We start from the raw sequence: 20,394 nt of genomic DNA, 5'->3' as shown, positions 1-20,394 counted from the left end.
CCCCCAGAGAGTCTCCACCCTCTCTCTGCCCCGGACCCTGAGGCTCAACCCTCTCTCAGGAACCTTCTGAAGAGAAGAGAGCAAATCACCAACAGAAAATACAGAGGTCCCTTCTCTCAGGTTGCTGCCTCTGCGTGTCTTGATCACCAGCTGACATTCATAGCATGTATTTGTGACATGTTTGAACCAGACTTTTGTTTCATCTCCACACATTATCATCAAACATCCCTTCTCACCATTTATTTCAATGGCTTTTTTTTTTCTTAAAGATTTTATTTATATATTTGAGAGAGAGCTGGGTAAGGAGCAGAGGGAGAAGCAGACTTGAGTGGGGTGAGGGGCAGAGAGACAAGAGGGAGAAGCAGACTCTCCACTGAGCAGGGAGCCCACCGATACTGGGATTCTGGGATCATGACCTGAGCTGAAGGCAGATGCTTAACCTACAGAGCCACCCAGGTGCCCATATTTCTGTGGCTGTACAAGTGAAATGAAACCAAACCGGCCATACTTTAAGTTGTTCATTCCCGGAGTTGACCTTCCTCTGTGTTGTCACTGCAGGAAAAGAAGCTGAGTGCCCCATGCATACTTTTGTTGCTAATGAAAGAGCTACTTGCTTTGGGCAGTTGAACCATAGATATATTGTACTGCCAACTGATATCTCTCTTTCTCTTTTTTTCTTTCTTGTCATAGGCCTATCAGGCTTCTCCAGTGTGTGAAAAATCCTGAGCCTTCATCTTGCAGATTTGATGTATGAGCCAATCCGCATGGTCGTTTCGGATCTTTGAGCCTTACATACCCATCGCACGTGTGACTCAGGAGACACGCTGTTGGGAAGCTGAGGACTTGGGGGGGATCTTCTGTCCTAATGCCAACACTAGAGTTGGAAACCTTTCCCCCAAAGTTTTAAAATATCATGTTGTTGCCATAGTTTTTATTTTGATTTCCTAATAATCAAAAAAATTATGGTATAAAATTAGAATGAAAATTTTATATTAAGTTATTTCATTTTAATTTTCATAGGTGCTTTTATGTGGTTTATATGTTAGTAGCATCCTTTCTATTGAAAATGACTATACCAAACCTCTCTTACTGGTGCAGATAATTAAGGGATGGTAAATGCTCGTGAATGACCTTGTCTCAGGATCTATTTTTGTACCCTTTCTACAAATAAAGTATAAATGCTATAGTTATGGGTCATGCTGGAAAAAGAATTCTGTAGGATATAAGCTACCCACCTGCTTTATCTCCCATTTCTTCCAACAGCTCTGTGAGGTTGGTACTGTTATCTCCCATTTGTTAGATGAGAAATGGAAGTTCAGAGAGGTTATATAATTTGCCTAATGTCATACATTTAGTTCAGGGTACAGGCTGGATTTCAACTCAGCTCCGTCTAACTCCAGAGTATATATGTTCTCTTTCTAGGCCTATAATACCAGCTGACATGCTTTATGTTCCCTTCTAATAAATGCATGTTGGATTAAATAGAATATAATAGAATATAATAGAATCTGAACTGGGTAGCTTTTCTGGATAGCTTCAAAAACAGATACACTTTTTTTCCTCTTCATTCTCTTCCTCTTCTTCATGCTCAGTGTCTTACATATATCATAGGCCATTAAAATACATATTTGTTCCTGATACTGGCAATTTTTCTCCTTTTTTTCTTGATTAGTCTTGCTTGGGGATTTATCACTTTTATTACTCTTTCAAAGAACTAACCTTTGTTTTCTCTTTCTATTTAATTGGTTTGCACTCTTCTCTTTATTTTGGGGGATATAAAAATTCCTTTTAATTTCCTTGAGTTTCTTTAATCAGCTTCTTTTTTTTTTTTTTTACAATTTATTTATTTTCAGAAAAACAGTATTCATTATTTTTTCACCACACCCAGTGCTCCATGCAAGCTGTGCCCTCTATAATCCCCACCACCTGATACCCCAACCGCCCACCTCCCCGCCACTGCAAACCCCTCAGATTGTTTTTCAGAGTCCATAGTCTCTCATGGTTCATCTCCCCTTCCAATTTACCCAAAAGCACATACCCTCCCCAATGTCCATAACCCTACCCCCCTTCTCCCAACCCCCCTCCCCCCAGCAACCCACAGTTTGTTTCGTGAGTTTAATCAGCTTCTTAAGATGGAAGCTTAGATCATTGATTTTTGAGCACACTTTCTTTTTTTTTAATATATCACTTAGTACTATCAATTTTCCTCTCAGTGCTGCTGTAGCTACAGATCTTAAGTTTGGTGTGTCTTTTTTTATTACCATTCATTTAGAAATGTTTTCTAATTGTTATTTAGAAATGTGTTGCCTAGAGCAACCCCCTCAGGTCCCCTCCCTCCTTGGGAGCTATCTACTATCATTTTGCTATCACTCAATAAACCTTGCTTTGCTGCGGAAAGAAAGAGAAATGTGTTGCCTAATTTTCAAACATCTGGAGATTTTCCAGATTTTTTTTCTAAATGTAGATTTGTTGAAGAGTAAACTAATTTGAGGATCTTTCAGGGAACCCATTAGGTTTGTTGAAAACAGCATAAATTTGGGAGTCAGCTGTTTCTGGGTTCATATTTTGGCACTGCTCTGTAATCTTGAATGAAATAGTTAATCTCTTTGAACTTTCCTTGCCACTCAATTAAGGATTATCATTTACTCCCCCGAAGGTGTGGTGGGACTAAAAGATGACAACAATGAACAGTATAGCTTTGTGCCTTGTAGGTAAGCAAGCATTCCACCAAGGCACCAAGGTTGGACCCTTTCTGCTGGCCCTTGGGTGGCAATCCAGCCCCCCCCCACCAGATTTCATTTATTTATTTGACAGAGAGAGCCAGAGAGCACAAGTAGAGGGAATGGCAGAGGGAGAAGGAGAAGCAGGCAGGCTCTGTCTTGAGCAGGGAGCCTGATGCTGGGCTTGTTTCCTGGACCCTGGAATCATGACCTGGGCTGAAGGAAGATGCTTAACCATCTAAGCCACCTGGGCATCCCGACAATCCAGTTTCCTCCAGGAGCCATGGCAGCTGTAGCAGGGTGGCCAGTCCACAGATTTTTCACTGGCCTCCCATCCCATGTCCACCTAGGCACATCCTCACAGGCTTTTAGTTTGGGCTGGACAGGAAAATGGATGCTCAGTACTAGTTTTGATTCAAATTCGGGATTGCCCCAGGGTTCAGTGAAATCCACCTGCAGAATATCTTCAGTGATAGGTCCTTGCTGACCCCCTGGGTGACCTGGGTGTTTTCCTCTCAGGACACTTTCTGCCTTACGATTGGGCTTGCTTGCTGATTTCTGGATTTTCTAATGTATCTTTCTTCTTGACCAGGATACCCCTTGAAGTGTCAGAAAAATTTGGTTCTTTACACCCCCTTCCACAGATGAAACAGATAGAGTGGCACTCAGTTTGCAAGAGGCTTTCCCTAAGAAAACTCTTAAGAAGACTCATTTGAGTGTTCAAGTTAAAGCTGGTGGAGACTAAAAGGAGGCTGGTCCCAAGGTTTTCACACTGTGCACAGAGCAATCCCACAAGCTCCGGAGGTATCGGGGCAGGGGCACTCTTTCCTTGTATGTCTCCTCTGTATCTTCATCCCCATGATGTCCATCCCTGCCTGTCTCTCTGCAACTTTGGATATCTTTGAATGACCATGACCATGCAGCCATCTCTAGTCCTAAGGACTTTTCTGCCCTACACACATGAATACATCCTTCATATCCCTCTTCTTTTAAGTGACATCCTCACTGAATTACTGACTGCTCATAGCGTCATATTTTGCTCACCAACCTGCTGCTTCCTGTCTCCCCATTCCATTCATGCTTGCTCTAGAATAGGCTCTTACCATCCCAACTTGTACCACCACTGTCATACGTAACCCGAAGGCTGTGACCCAGGACCCAAGTTCCTCCTCCTCACTTCTGAAGGCTCACTGTTTTCCTTCTACAGTGTTTCTTGACCTTTCAATATTTGAGACATTCTTTCAAATATAGTTCTGAGATTTTAGCTTGAATACTTGAAAGACAACACACACACCCAAACACATGCATATATATAAAACTCTAGCTGGAAACCAGCTCAACCCGTGTCTGCACACTCCTTGATAACAAGCAGCAACAGTGATTTGCTTCCTGGCATCTCATTTCTCCTTAAAACAATTCCCAAGACTGTCGCTTGAGTTTCTCAGGTAAGATCCATACTACTTAGAAGGTTGATTTTTTTAAAGCCAAGGATAAATGTTACGCATGGGAAATTAAAATTATATGAAGTTTATAAAATGTTAAAGTCAACCTAGAGTATGCTCTAACTTTGAAAGGCATTATGTGAATGCAGTGCTAACCCAGGCATTTTCCCACAGGTTGGTTGGTTGGTTTGTTTTTAATAATAAAGCAGTTATTTTATTTATACTAGTAGGAGTTGTCATTTTTAACATACATCTTTTGAAACAACTTATCAGGAACTCAGTAGCTAGGTGTGCTGCCCCGAGAGGCAGCGGTTGACTGGCTTTCAGCTCACATGCACAAAACACAGAAGCCTTTGAACTGGTATCTGACAAGGCATTTATCCTCTCACTTGATTCACATGGATGCACAGTGCCATTCATCTTCTGATCAAAGGGCAAACAGCCCAAGTGGAATGATGGGATGATGGAATTAACACACTGGGCAAATTCATGGCTTCTGTGAATCTCAGGTTCAAAATATACCTAAAATAGACATAAATTACACAAACAATAAAAGAATAATAAAAAAAACTTTGTGGAATCATTTTTTAAAAAAGTTACCTCTGCAAATACCAGATGATTGCGTGTATATATGAAATCGAAAATAAAGTCCTACTCCCAAAAACGGAGAACAGAGTGGTAGGGCTGGAGGTAGGAGAAAAAGGGAGACAAACTTGGTCAGGGGTCTCAACTTTTAGTTATAGAAGAAATATGTTTTGGAGACCTAATGTGCAGCATGGTGACTGCAGTTAATAATGCTGTATTGTGTACTTGAAATTTGCTAAGAGTAGATGGCGAGTGTTCATATCACACACACATCCACACGACTATGGGAGGTGATATGTTAATTAGCTTAATTGTAATTGTTTCACAGTGCATATGTATATCAAAATACCAAATGTATACCTTAAATGCATATAATTTTTTAAAATACAGTATTTATTCATCTAGGGGGAAGAGAGAGAGCACGAGGAGGGGGCAGAAGGAGAGGGAGAAACAGCCTCCCACTGAGCAGGGAGCCTGATAACGGGGCTTGAGCCTAGGACCCTGAGATCATGACCTGAGCTGAAGGCAATTGCTTAACTGACTGAGGCACCCAGGCGCCCCTACATACAATTTTTTTTTCTTTTTGTCAATCATACCTCAGTAAAGCTGCATCACAGTCACTTCTGGGTTTGAAGAGAAACAAGTAAGTGATACACCGCCAAAGGCAGTAAGTGCTCTCATGCACCCCATCCCACGACCAGAGGAGCTGGGCAGCTGGAAACAGGATGTATCATCATCCTGAGTGTGTCCTTTTTTTTTTTTTTTTTTTAAGATTTTATTTGTTTATTTGACATACAGAGATCACAAGTAGACAGGCAAGCAGAGAGAGAGGAGGAAGCAGGCTCCCTGCTGAGCAGAGAGCCCGATGTGGGGCTCGATCCCAGGACCCTGGGATCATGACCTGAGCCGAAGGCAGAGGCTTTAACCCACTGAGGCACCCAGGCACCCCTTTTTTTTTTTTTTTTTTTTTTTAAGATTTTGTTTACTGAGTGTGTCTTGTAAGAGACAGGGGTGGGAATAGATGCCCAGAATGGTCTGAACTTAATTCTGCTGAAAAGCCAAAAGTCTTCATTCACCCGTCTTTATCCTTGGAGATCTTGAGGAAGGAATAGTGCTGTTTGTTTTCCAGCAAGAGTCTCAGCTTTGAGAAACACCTTTGTTCTCTATGAAGAAAACTCACCTTGAGACCTGCCAGGAGTTTAATGTGATAACATAGTGCAATGTGTGATTCTTAATGAGGTACACAGATATGAAACACCATTTAAAGGCTTGATGCACAGGGCGCCTGGGTGGCTCAGTGGGTTGAGCCGCTGCCTTTGGCTCAGGTCGTGATCTCAGGGTCCTGGGATCGAGTCCCGCATTGGGCGCTCTGCTCAGCAGGGAGCCTGCTTCCCTCTCTCTCTCTCTGCCTGCCTCTCCATCTACTTGTGATTTCTCTCTGTCAAATAAATAAATAAAATCTTAAAAAAAAATAAAGGCTTGATGCACAGTGCAGACCTGCAGAGAAGAGAAAACTAATGCATGTTGTATCAGGCACTTCTTCAGCCAGTGATCTCAGCCACAAAAACAGAATGCAACTCTGGCTGGAAATAAATTTCTAGATAATATCAGCAGCTTATAGGTTCTCCATGAGGGCAAGAAAACTGGAAACTGCTTAGCCAAGAACAACACCCAGAATTACTGCATAGACTGGTCAGATAGAGGAGGAGTTCTTGCCCTGAGGACACTTCACTGTCACTTTGTCAGTGCCAGTTCTGCTTTTGGGAATAGCAGTACAGTAGGCTCTCCACCCTTCTCTGTGAGGGGTATGTTCCAAGACCCCCAGTGGATGCCTGAGATTGTGGATAATACTGAGCCCTATGTCCATTATGTTTTTCCTATGCGTACCTATGGTACAGTTTATAAATTCAGGGCAATAAAAGATTAACAGCAATAACTATGAATAAAATAGAATAATTGTAAATATACTGTAATGAAAGTTATGTGAATGTGGTCTCTCTCTCAAAGTACCTTATTATATTGTACTCGCATCTATCGCGATGATGTGAGATGACAAAATGCCTGCCTAATGAGATGAAGTGAGCTCTATTATTGACCTTCTGACAATAGGTCAGGAAAAGGATCACGTGCTTCAGGACTGTGGTCAACTGAGTGACTGAAACCATGGATAAGGGGGTTCTGCTGTAACCAGAGGGTGCGATGGATGGCATATGGTGGACGACATGGTGGGTGGCTCATGGTGGGTGGCATGTCAAGTGCAGCACCTGCCTCCTTGGCTCACTAGACTCAGGTTCATGGCTGAGCAGATCCCTCTTTGGTATGGTCTGATTCATGTAAAATGCTTAGAACAGAGCTCAGTTTCTCTACCTATAAAGTGAGGGGATAGTAGTGCCTCTCTCTTTGGGTTGTTTTGAGCATTGAACAAGATGATAGGTGTACAACTCTCAGAATGGTGCTTAACATATAGTAAGAGCTCTATTAAGGTTAGTTTTTTTTAAAAGATTTTATTTATTTGACAGACAGAGATCACAAATAGGCAGGGAAGCAGGCAGAGAGAGAGGGGGAAGCAGATTCCCTGCTGAGCAGAGAGCCCGACTTGGGGATCGATCCCAGAGCCCTGGGACCACGACCTGAGCCAAAGGCAGAAGCTTTAACCCACTGAGCCACCCAGGCACCCCTAGTTTGTTTGTTTGTTTTTTTAATTTAAAAAAAAAAAAGGGTTGGAACTTCTTTTATTCTGGAGGAAATTCCTTGACAACCCTACTTGGTTTAGAAGCTGAGACCCCAGGGGCAATGGAGAAGAGGGTAGGGATGGCCCTCTTTCCAACGAGAGAGCATTCTCCCATCCCAAGCTGGATGTTGAAGAACAATATCAACAGGAACCCCCTAACCTCCACACAACCCCAAGTCTAAGAATTTGACATTTGTAATTTTCATTTTTCCAGCTGACCAGGAGTTCACCAGGCTCCTCTGGTGTTGCCAACCCAACCTTTGCTTTCTGGTGATAATAAAGGAGTGAAGCTCTTTTTGGTAGGTGAAACCAGAAGGAAAAAGGTGCTGGAAGTAGATGCTGTCTCCTGTGTAATGAGCAAACAGAAAGAACAGTGGAAAGGGTAAGACTGAGAAGAAATGGAATAGCCAGCCCAAGACTTCACTTGGAATGGAATAAATTTCCCTTTGTGAATGACACAATAATCAGTCCAGTTTCCTTAGAGTTGCCTTCCAGGAATTTCCCTGAATGGGTAGAATAAGATTCACATTGGCTGTTGGAGGGAGAAAAGCCCCTTTGCGAGCCACTAAGTCTCAGATGACTCTGTGTTGCCCAGTGTCCTGACTTTGTCTGGCTCATGGCCATGGAAGTTGGAAACTTCTTCAGACACTGCTTGGTTGGACCGGTGAGGGGGTTGGACTCCGTGGGGTGGTGGTAGGTGTCCCTTCTGCTGTCAGCTTTCTGGAACACAGAGATGAGTCACTGAGTCTGTGCTATCAGAATAGTAATTGTAAAGATGGGTTATTTTTCAGTGTCACCCATGACCATTATTATGTCAAATGCTTCCACAATGAAAGTAACAAAGTAGATATTTCTGTAATAACTTACTACAGAATCATGAAAGAATTATGGAACATTATTGCTGCAGAGCAGTGACTCTGCACCTTCACTTAGTAAGTGAGGAAACAGTCCTTCTTCTGGGAGTCATGGTGGGTGGGTGTTGAGTTGTAGGCAGTAACCTAGGAGTCAAGGTGGTCTTCCCTTCATGTCTCCCTTTCTTCTCACAAAGCCGAAGAACCCACAAAGGGGAGTGGTGGAGATTGCTGACTGTCGTCTAGTGTCCATTATTTCCTCCTCTTCTTAAGTAGTATTCTCCCATCCCCATTATTAACTGGGAACATGGTTTCTCAACCACAAAATACATTGCCAGCTGGGTCTGGGTCTGACCACTGGGATATAAATAGGCATGATTAATAAAATTACCTGATCATCTTAGAGACAAAGCCACTTGCCCCAGATTTTCCATTTTACCTCCTTCCCTTTGCTGAAAGACACTGAAATTCCAGGAGCAGCCTTAGACCTAGAGATGGAAGTCACAGGCAGAGGACAACAAATCCCTTTCCCCATCCCCGACCATGTTCACCATGACTCTCATGCCAGGTTGCAAAACTTGGTCTGCTTTATCCTCAACCCTGGGCATGTCATAGAAGCTCAGAAAGTGTTGGCTCACCTCTCCCTGTATTTGCACCTGTTTGATTCTTGCTTCTGTGTCTCAGTTTTCCTCTTTCAGACTTGGCTTTGCTGGCTGCTTCAGCTTCACTATTAAATAATCGATTTACTGTTTATTCATTCAGTCACCACTATTAGCTGATCATTTCCTTCGTCCCTGATGCCAGAGATGGAATATTGATAGAAACAGACAAGGACTGTCTTCATGGAGCTTATAGCCTAGTCCCCGTGGGTTCAAGGGGGAAGCTTTTGGTGGCGGCTTGGGTCTAGAGGTCATTACCCTGCTCTGCTTCACAGTTGCCCACTGTACAGACTGGGAAACCGGTTTCTCAAGAGAGCTGAGGATGAGATGGTTAGCACGGTCGTCAGCAAAAAGCATATTGCTGGATGGCAGGAGTAGAGGATGAAAGCTTCCCCCAAAAGGGGGATTGATTAGTTTTCCTTTAAAATGGTTTTTTTAGGGGCGCCTGGGTGACTCAGTTGGTTAAGTGTCCAACTCTTGATTTCGGCTCAGGTCATGATCTTGGGGCCCTGGAATTGAGCCCTGTGTTGGGCTTCGCCTCAGTGGGACGTCTGCTTGAGGATTCTCTCCCTCTCCCTCTGCCCCTCCCCCCAGCTCGTGCATGCACTCACTCTTGCTTTCTAAGATAAATAAATAAATCTTTAAAGAAATAAAATAAAATAAAATAAAATGGTTTTATTAGCCAAGCTGCCCTTTCATGAATGTAAAGCAATACAGATAACAAGAAACAAAAATAAAATAATCAATAATCTTACCACCCAGGGATCAGTACTCTTTACATTTATGTATTTATTACACAATTTTCATATAAATCAAGTTTTTCATATAACTCACACATTCATAGTTAAGAAGGTCTTTTTTTTTTTTTACATTTTTGAATTTTTGAAATCAGGGTAAGTCTAAATCAGGGTAAGTACCTAAGTACATTACTTAGTCTAAATAATGTACTTAGTCTAAGTAATGTACTTAGAAAGTTGCATGTCATGTTTAATTGGCAGTATCTTTCTTCTTAGTGATGAGTAAATTAAAGCCCATCTTACAACTGATGACATTTGAGATCTAATGAAATAGATGCATGTTTAGAGAAATGTTATCACCCTACAGTGACCTGAATTTTTCAATTTATATGTTGCAAACGTCACCCTAAGTCAACAGTTATACATTGACATTTTTAATTGGCAAAGAATATTGCACCATGTAATTGTATCATAATTTGCTTATCCCTCTCTTATTTTGCTACATTTATTTTATTTCCATTAAAAGCATAACCATAGTAGGGTTGCCTGAGTGGCTCAATTGTTTAAGTGTCCGACTCTTGGTTTCACCTCAGGTTGTGATCTCAGGGCCATGAGATCAAGTCTTGCATGGGGCTCTGAACTCAGCACAGAATCTGCTTGGGACTTTCTCTCTCTCACCCTCTCCCTCTGCCCCTACCTTGTGCCCATACAGGCTCTGTTTCTCAAGTAAATAATAAATAATTATTAAAAAATAAATAATTTATTTATTTATTTGATGGACAGAGATCACAAGTAGGCAGAGAGGCAGGCAGAGACAGAGAGAGAGAGACAGAGAGAGAGAGAAAGAGGAGGAAGCAGGCTCCCCGCTGAGCAGAGAGCCCAATGCCGGTCTCAATCCCAGGACCCTGGAATCATGACCTGAGCCAAAGGTAGAGGCTTTAACTCACTGAGCCACCTAGGTGCCCAGATAAATCTTTTTTTTTTTTTTTTTAAAGTAACTATATTAGAAGAGTCTGTCTGCGGTGGGAGGCTGTGCATGTTTGGTGGTAAATATGTTTGGATAACAGATGTCTGTTACCATTCTTATTGTCCATCTAAGTACACTTTGCTCATCTGAGAACTCAGGAGAAAGACCGTCAGCTCTGACATTCCTGGCACTCCACTGTTCTGATCCCTGGTAGTCAGGAGCAATCTTGTGACTGAGAACCCAGATATATTCTTCAAGGTGTCCTCCAAAGGCTTCACCCATGTGTTTGAAATTACCAGAAGAGATCAATAAAATTGTGTTATTTCTATAAACTGGGATGTATTGGGGTAGAGAGGTCTGTGGTCATTGTGGTTTAAAATAGAATCTAATCTTTGAATTGAATAGAAATGTCAATGTGTAGTTTAAAAATAGTTTATAGGAATATATTTTATTTGAGTGAATTATGTATGGAAGAAAAAAAAGATGGTAGAAGTAGATGGAACTCTTCATAAATGACAAAGTGTTTGAAAATGTAGATATCAACATGGGGTTTTCCTCTTGAGTTAATTTAACCCAAGTGAGACATTAAATTCATGCAACGTTACCCAAGTGGACATGCACACCTTTATTTTCAATCAGAAACTTAAAAATGAATAAGACACTGGGAGCCAGGTGAACAGTGTTATCCATGTCTGTTCCTCTTGGCAGAGTCAGGACGAGGCTGAAGTAAAAAGTCGCTGAGGGCACAAAATTTAGGGAGGTGTCACTCTCTGGACCTTGCAATTCCCTGGGTGTCACATTTGCCCCACTTAGTCCTGTCCCCTGCCATTCAATGTGTAGCTTATCAATGGGCAGTGTCAAAAAAAAATTTAAAAAAAGGAAAGTTTTGTTGTTGTTGTTGTTGTTGATTTAAGAGGTGGTCTTTAAGGATTCTGCACTGAAAATTTCAAAATGTATAAAGGTTTTTGGAATATACTGATTAATATTTAAAAGAACTACAGAGAAGCTTCACTGGAAATAGTCTCAACAAATGAGAAAATTCAGTTAATATCACTGAAATCCTCCTAACATAATTCCAGGAAACATGATTCAGTTTGTGATAATACTGCTTAGACACTGTCAGATAAGAAAACTGACTACTTCTTACTCTTTGAAGTAGTGTAATAATTAACAATGTTCAATTACGCCTGTTCTTTTCATGAATTCATGACTACAAAAATTAATAGAACATTTCATAAAGCAATATATCTTCTCTTTAAATGTTTCCTAAAGAAGTGTTTTGTTTTGTTGTTAAAGGTTTTTTGTCCATAAGTCAAACAACAATCCCTCCAAAGGGAACGGATAGCCTATCAGCTCAGACCAAAGAGTGAGTTCAGGATGGTGGCCACTGGTATTTCTAATGATAAAATTGTTAGAAGGTACATGCAGAAAGCTCTACTATGCAGATGGCCACAGAACACGACCATCTGACAATTTTACTGGTGAGGGCAATGGGACTCCAGATGTTAATCAATCTCTACCACCCGACCTGAGCTCTCCATTTAGGCTTAATATTTGGCTTTTCCAGTTTTGCTAATGACACAAACATGATTTAAATCCTTGATGTTTTAATTATAGTCAAGGACACATTCTCCAACAAATCAGCCTGGAATTTCATACCCAACATAGTGCAGTCTATATCCAAGAGTTTTGGGGAGCTTTTTCATCTGCAAACTGGCAATGGTGACCATCTTTGAGTTATATGGCTTGACTCAGGAAAGCAAGATTTGCATTGTTTTGCCAATGCCAGTTGTGTCTGTAGCAACCAAGACATTCTATCCAGTTGAAGTTGCAAAATCATCTCTATAAATTTATTTTATTGCCCCAACTGAACGGTCATTACCATAGCTCTTCCATCTCATAAAATCTGCAGTCAGGGGATGGATATATTACTATTTCTGTTCAGTGCTTTGTCATAATCCAGCAAGTCAGTAGAGAATTTATAGCTTCCCTGGGGCATGCAGATACCCCATCTGGGCTGCCATGTGATGGCCTCCTATCTTCACAGATTTTCAAGTATAAGCCATTTTGTTCTGTCTATGATTAGTCCTTTAGGAATAAGCACCTTTTCTAAATCCTCGGTGTAATGATTAAATATACAAAATAAATCTAGGTCATAGTCTGGTTCAGTATCACCAGTTGTGATGCAGTGCTGTGGGCCACCATAATGAGACCAGCTGAGGAGGAGGGGCACACAAGATTGTTTTTTAACTAGCCATTTGCAATTCTCAAATTGTTAACACAGCTTGGAGGACCAGGCCACCTCACAGCAGTCCCTTTTAGCAGGAGGAGCACTGGACTTGTATACAGGCTGGCCAGTTTGCCTTGGTTTGCCCAGGAATGTTCCAACGTTAGCACTGACAGCCCCTCATCTCGAGAACCCCCTCAGTCCCAGGCAAATGGGACAGCTGGTTATCTTAACTTGGCATCAAGTCCTAGCTCTGTTATTAAAGTTGTATGAGTTTGAGCATAGGCTTCATTTCCTCATGGAATGTGTCCTCATCACATATATAGAGAGGCTGGTCTCTTTCAGGCTTGTTGTGAAGATGCTGGGTGAAAACAGTGCCTTATCCTTGAATTCTGGTATCAAAGCCCTGCTAACTTCCAGGGACTCAGTGTGATGGTCTGCTGTTCCGTGAGATGGGGTCTTCCGTACCAGGACAGCACTGGCTGACTTGTATATATAAGCTACTTGTAACCCGAGGACTCTTTCCCCCTATTTACTAAAAGATAATTCTGAGCCTTGGTAGTTTGAGATATTACCCACCTGAAGCCTGACATCAGATTATGGTGATAAATTTATCTTGTGTTTGGTTATGGGGCTGTAGTATATTCTTGAGTTTTTAATGTATTCAATGTCACATCAGGGAGATTTGTAAGAAACACTATTGATGTTTAAATGGATTTGTAGAAAACCATTTTGAGTTCTTGAGTTATAACATGGCTATCATCTGGTTTTCAAGAAAGCCAGGAGAAGCAAGGCTGAGTGTCAGACTGGAGAAAGAGATTTGGGCTCTTCCATTTTCTCAGTCATTAAAGGCACCATCCTAGGAGCTGTTTACTGGATCTACTGCAAATATTGGGGTTGATTTGAAGGGCAGGTGGTCAGTTTTTCTGTGTGCTTTGTTTTTTTAAATGTCTTTTCTTTACTGAAGACTAATGGCTCTTTTTCAGTAAGGGCCAGTGGATGAAAACCCTGAAAAGAAGAGGATGAGTATTGGCTGAGTGTGTGACTCAAGTGTATGGAAGTTGGATATAAGAATATTCTGAAAAGCTAAAATGCAAACAAAGATAAGCTCTTACACTCATTTCTTCAAATCCAAGAAGCTCATTCATTTTATATTTTCACATTTCAGAAGTTCAGAGTATTTTAAATTTGGTGTCTTTTCTGAAAAGCTGTTATTTAATGATTATACATTTAACAATTAATGGCCACTTAGAGAAAATCTGTTATTCCCAAATCCAATATTTTACAGTTTCCCACTATTATTCAAGCCCAGAAAGGCTCTGTGGTTGATTAAAAATTCATCATCTCCACATAAAATAAAAAAGAAAATAAAAACAGAACAAAACTTAATGTAGCTTGGTAGAAAAAATAAGTAAAAAATTAAAAAATATGTATATATGTAACAGGGAGTATACAGATTTAAGGGAGATGAATATTGAAGCTGGAAATTGGTATCAGCCTTAGAATTCAGAAGAACACTTTTTCCCTTGGTCTTGCTCTGTCTCCAGAATCTCTGTCTGTGTGACACAGATTAAATTCAGTCACCTATCAGTAGCATAGACTCCCCCATTCAAAGGTGACTCTCCCAGGCCTGGTAGCTCTCTGAGCCAGACTCTTGCTGACAGCATGGTCCCCAAAAAACTTCTTTGGATGACTTAGAAATCTCCTTAATGGCCAATGGAAATATTTACTTTCAAAACATAGTAGTTAATCTAAGTTTTCTTATCCATATATCCTGATGAATAATGCAGTTGAGAACACATGGTAAAGGAATAACACACAATGCGTTCTTAGGAATCAGCTCCCTTCCCTTTCTTCCTCCCTGTCCAGCTGCCTCTCCAGGGATTCTGTCTTTTCCTGTCATCCAACACAGGACCTTGAAGAATATCCAAATCATGAGGATAATAACCAAACAGCAAGGACCGCCCAGTGTTGACTCCTCAGTAGTCTTATCTCCCTTTATCCTTGCCACAATCCTGCACAGTGTCTGGTATTGTGATTCCTTATAAAAAGGAAAAAAGGGAGGAACAAAGCTTGGAAAGATTAAATAAAGGGGTGCCTTGTTGGTTTAGTCAGGTAAGCGTCTGACTCTTGGCTTTGGCTCAGGTCATGATCTCAGGGTAGTGAGATCAAGCCCCCTGTGGGACTCCACACTCAGTAGAGAGTTTGCTTGAGATTTTCCCTCTCCCTCTGCCCCTCCCCCCTAAAATACACAAATAAATCTTTTAAAAAAATTAAATAAAGTACCCAAGGATACCAACATCAACACAGGAGCTTGGACGTGAACTCCAAAGTCCAGTGCTTAATCATATTTGAGTCCATAGGAAGGTCTTAATAAATGGACACAGAAGAGGTCAATCATGCAGCACTTTCTAGTTGCCAGTAGCTTTTTACATGCATTTGGTACTCGGAAGCACTCTGTGACTAGAATGAGTATTCCTATTTTGTGATGAGAAACTAAAATCCCAGAGAGGTAGAAAGACCTGTCCAAGGTCAGACAGATCGTTAACAAAGTTTCGATCTTAAGTGTGAGTTTTCTGATGCTTAATTAAGAGAGATTTCCCAGAAATATCCCAGAAATTACTGGAGCTTCAGATCCCTTACCTTGAGGACTGTACTCACCCACCTACCTGCTTGCCTGACAGCTATAACAAGTCTCAGAACACACTGTAGGCACCAAAACTAAGTAGTCCCATGAGTGAACACAAGGTCATTTATTTGTTTGTTTATTAAGTAGGCTCTATGCCCATGCGGGGCTTGAGCTCACAACTCTGAGACCAAGATCTGAGCTGAGATCAAGAGTCAGGTGCTTAATGGACTGAGCCACCCAGGGGCTCCACGGTCACCTTTAATTAACACTCAAAGTTCTCTGAGTTGAAGACCATACGGAGGGAGGAGGTGCAACATTTCCTGAGAGGGGGGAAAGAGAGGGAAATGCCCTGAGTCATGCTCTATAGAGGACAAGGTGTTGTAGGCTCAGATGTCCAGACAGGAGGAGAAACCTGGGGCAGGGGTGACAGGGAGAAAATGGTGGAGATTCTGGAACTGGGTTCGAATCTCAGCTCTGACATTTAGTGAACAGCTCAGGAACCATGGGCAAGTCAATTCCTGTCTGCTCTTCAGAATGCATGTGTAAAATGGAGTCAGTAACGACAGCTACTTCATAGGGATGTGGAGGGTATGAAATGGCCTAGTGTACCTCCTACGGTTAGTGCTGTGCCTGGTGTGGCTTTAGAAGGCAATAAATAGTCCCCGTCATTAGGGAAATGAGGAAAACATTACATAAGATCTTAAGAAGTGTTATGATGGTGTCTGTCTATGGTTTTCATGTTATCCAAGGTCTCCAGTCATACGGAGCACATTGTCCAGTGACAAGCAGATTGGATTCATGGCAAAACATTCCTCAGTTCTGAAGCAGGAAGTCCCACCTTTCCAAGCCTCACTTTTTTCTTGTATAAAATGGGAATAACATCTTACCTACCTCACGGAGAGGATATGAGATCCAATGAGATAATGCAGGAGGAAATGTAGAGAAAAATCACAGGACAGAAGTGGATGATGGGTGTGGTCGTGATGATGACCCTGAAATTGACATCATGATTTTTCAATTAACATCTTGCAATTTAAGGCAAAATTAGAATTTTTATAAACCTGAATCTATCTGAAATGCCCTTATAAAAACTGAATGTGTAAAGGAAAGTTATGGCAGATATTCAAGGTGAGCATATAGCATCAAAATACCCAGCAAATAGCAGCCAGCATGTAAGCTGAAATACAAGGATGGCCAGCAGGGGGAGACAGACAATCACGGTAGTGCAATAGCCCATTTTTCCTAGAGACCGTAGGTCCTCCACAGGCTTGCTTTGTCTGTTGTTCCATATGCTCTGGGAAGTCAAGGGATTAAGCATTAGAGCAATAACTGACTTGAGGAGGCTGATGTTTAAATGGAATGGTCATCTCAGACCCCACATTTCAGGGTTCTTCCTTACGAATTCCTGCGCCGGGGCCTTTCTCCCTGTTTTCTCCAGTCGTCTCCCAGAAGTCCTTTGTGCTTTCATGGCGCCCGGTACTTCTCCTTTATTACATTCCCTGACTCTTCTCTCAAACCCACACCCAAAACTACAGAACATTGACCTGCTAAATATATCTGGATCCTAACCACACCTCCCCATCCTACTTGAGCCCCTTATTTCCTTGGATTCTTGCAAAAGCCTCTTTGACTAGTGTCCTGATTCTGCCCCCTTGAAGTTAGTCTCTCCCCAGAGCAGCTACAATGGTGCTTCTGAAACACAAAACAGATGCTGTCCCTCCCCAGGTGAACGCTCTCCAAAGACTCCTTGGTGCACTAGAATGAAAGCCAAAATGGACTCCACGCCCCGCGGGGTTCTCCGGCTCCCCTATTCCATGCCTGTCTGCCTTCCTTTTCTCCTTGCTCTCCCTGGTTCATCTGCTCTCACCACACGGGTCTCCTTGCTGCTGGGACCTTGTGCTGGCTCCTCCCTCCTCCTGCAACACTCGCTAGGTGTGTCTGCATGGTGAGTTCTCGTCCCTTCTCTGGTCTTGGCCTCTCTTCCTGTGCAGTCTTCCTCAGCCACCCTCTATACACTGTCTTCCTCCAGGCATCTCAGAGCCCTCTGCCTGTTCTCTGTACACTTACGTAAAATGTTGTAGTGCATCCTCTGTGCTGGAGACCGTCCAAAGCACTTCCGAAGTATCTTGCTTACTTCTCAAAACATTCCCTATGCTGTGGGCCTTATTATGCTTTGCCTTCTGTAGATGAGGGAAGTGAGGTACAGAAAAGTTATGTAGCTTGACCACAGTTCTAGAGCTCGTGCAGGGGGCAGGGAGGCTGTGTGTGGCCAGGCTGCCTCCTGTTGCACTCAGCACCATGTGATGGAGAATTTACAAATATACTTAACGTCTTTTCTGTCTCCCTTTACTAGAATGGAAGCTTCAAGAGGGCAGGGACTTCTGTCAGTTTTATTTATTGCTGTATTCCTTGGAAAGGGCCAGCACATTGTAGGTGCTCAGGAAGTGCTTGTTGAAGGGATTAATAAACTTACCATGGGTACAATAAATACGAAGAGTGCACAAGGTTCCTGAGGGCTAGGGATATCCGTCTTGTTTGCTCCTAAACCCCAGTGCCTACAGAGTGGTTGGCCTGGAGATGACCCTCAATAGGTATTCTCAGATGAAACAGTGAATAGATTCCAACTTTCTTATCAGTAAAGAAGGTAGATGGCCTCTAAGTTCCCTCCAGCTGGCATCGTCTTTCATTTGTGTTTTCTTTCATTTAATGTTCAGGAAGAGGATCACGGATGATTTAATACAGACAAGTCGGGTAATCTCCAGAGGCTGGTACAGTGCCTGGCGTGGCAGTTCTCTATAAATCATTCCTGATCAATCAGTGATCAAGGGAATGTTTTCAGTAGAGCATTTTGCAAGGTCATGTGTGTTGTGCTGTCAACTGGAAAGGACACCAGGAGGGCAGGAGGAGACCCACAAAGGTGCTGCCATGAGATCCAAGCAAGAGGCAGTGAAAGCAGAAAGGGTTACCAGCCAGTCATGCGCAGAGGGTGGCAGAGTGAAGAGAGCTACCCCTTGGAGGAGAGAAGGAAGAGACTGGTTTTGGATGTGATAGGTGTGGACAAGATGAAAAACATGCATTTGGAGAGGCCCACTCAGGACCAGAGCCCGGGGTCGGAGCTCTACAGAAGCAAGCACCCATGAGATCATCAGAGAACAGAGTGCGGCAATAGTACAGCCAGAAACAGAGCCTGGCAGGCTGCCCAGTTCCAGAAAATGGGAGGAAGAAGGGCAGGAGAGGGACAGCCAGGGAGGGAGGAGCTGGGTGGCAGGATGTAGTGTTGTGCTAATTGATGTGGCGATATTTCCACAAGGAGAAAGAGGGAGCAGTGCCAAAACCTGCTGAGAGATCAGGAGGATGGGCTGCGGAGACCCGAGCCACTGATCCGCTCAGCAAGGGAGAGTGGCGCTGGGGGGGCACCACTTGCAGGGGTGGAGGTGGAGAGTGGAGGCAGCGGACACACTTGTCCTTTGCTGTTTACTGGCTGTGGGCTTGGGGCAGTTTCATTCTCTGGGCTTCAGCTTTTTCACCTATGAAACACTTACAGCATATTATGCCTCCACCAAAGGGTGTGAAAGGGAGACAGGATGAAACAAAGTCCTTAGTGCCCAGTAAGTTTTCCTTATACCTAAACTGCATTTAGTGAGCAGCAATCTGGCAATTCGTGAGAAGTAAATAAAAAGCAGTCAGGGTAAGTTTAAAACTGAAGAGGAGAATGGTTATTTCAGACCTTGAAGAGTAGGTGGGACAAGGAGAGTCTTTGGTGCAAGGTCATTGGGCTTTGCCCTCATTCACCGGTTACTCCATGCCTGAGGCAGAGATTCTGCAGAAGAAAGAGTCCAAAATGCTGGAGAGCGTTAGTCAGACCTTGGCCGGAGGGAGGTTGGGAGGGTGCGCCCTGGGAGGAGGTAGGGAAGCTACTTCCTCATAAGGGACACTGCTTCCTCATAAATGGGAGCAAAGGGCAGAACAGAGGGGAGGGGCAGAAAGTGGTGAGTTCAGAAAGTGGGAAAAGGACAAGTACTTCAGCAAATGAAAAACTTGGCACTCTCGGAATTAATCTGGGCCTAGTGCTGCATGCGAGACCCTTAGATAATTGCTTTTCACTCTAAAAACACAGATGGGCCCATCTCTGGCCAAACCTGGGTTAGAGAGATGAATTAGGTCGAGTTTTTACCTTGAAGAATTCAGAGTCTAGAGGGGATAAACAGAATCACAAATGCACTCATTCACTCATTCATTCATTCATTCATTCGGCAAGACCTGCTTCAGCTCTCCGTGCACACATCCAAGACACTGCTTATAATAATGGTCTCTTGACATACATGCCTGGTCCTCTGCCCTGACTAAGCTTTTAAGAAGACATCTGTCCTTTTCATTGTTCTAATTCCAGTAACACAGTGCTGTATAGTAACATAGTTCAATGTATTAATTGAAACTCAAGTATAACATTTTAGAAAAACCAACATGAAACCATTAAGGATGAAATAAAACAGATCCTAAAATCAAAATGAACAGAAGTTAACCCAATTGTGTATTACCTTGATAACTCAGCCACCCAGACAATGGGAATTAATTCAAGACTTGTCTTTTTTGAACATAATGGCTTGACTGCGTATTATTAGTGAAGTATATTCTGAGGACAAAAATAACCCCAAATAAATCTTGAACTTTAACCAATAGGTTTGCATGGACCTACTTCATATTTGCAGGTTAGACCAAATGAGTCCATGAACATGTGCAAAAGGAGAGAAGCTGAGGAAAATACCAGGGTGTTGGATTTGAATTTGTGTGTGTGGGGGGCACTGTGAACTCATACATGTTTGCAGATGCAAAAATCACTTGGCTA

The 20,394-nt window shown here is 42.5% G+C and overlaps 1 protein-coding gene and 1 pseudogene across 1 annotated transcript in view; one reads left to right on the top strand and one right to left on the bottom strand.

The window, feature by feature from the left end:
* Positions 1–1,638, top strand: part of CD38 (CD38 molecule) — a 47,957-nt gene extending 46,319 nt beyond the window's left edge. Inside the window, exon 8 of the mRNA XM_044226077.1 lies at positions 691–1,638. Coding sequence (XP_044082012.1) covers positions 691–754 — 64 coding nt within the window. The 3' untranslated portion in view covers positions 755–1,638. The remainder of the gene's footprint in view (positions 1–690) is intronic.
* A 10,601-nt stretch (positions 1,639–12,239) lies between these two features.
* LOC122890225 lies at positions 12,240–17,016 on the bottom strand (annotated as a pseudogene).
* Between the last annotated feature and the right edge of the window lie 3,378 nt (positions 17,017–20,394).

The sequence above is a fragment of the Neovison vison genome, chromosome 11 (assembly GCF_020171115.1).
Source record: "Neovison vison isolate M4711 chromosome 11, ASM_NN_V1, whole genome shotgun sequence".
In the NCBI taxonomy this organism is placed as follows: domain Eukaryota; kingdom Metazoa; phylum Chordata; class Mammalia; order Carnivora; family Mustelidae; genus Neogale; species Neogale vison.
This window is presented reverse-complemented; position numbering and strand designations above follow the sequence as displayed.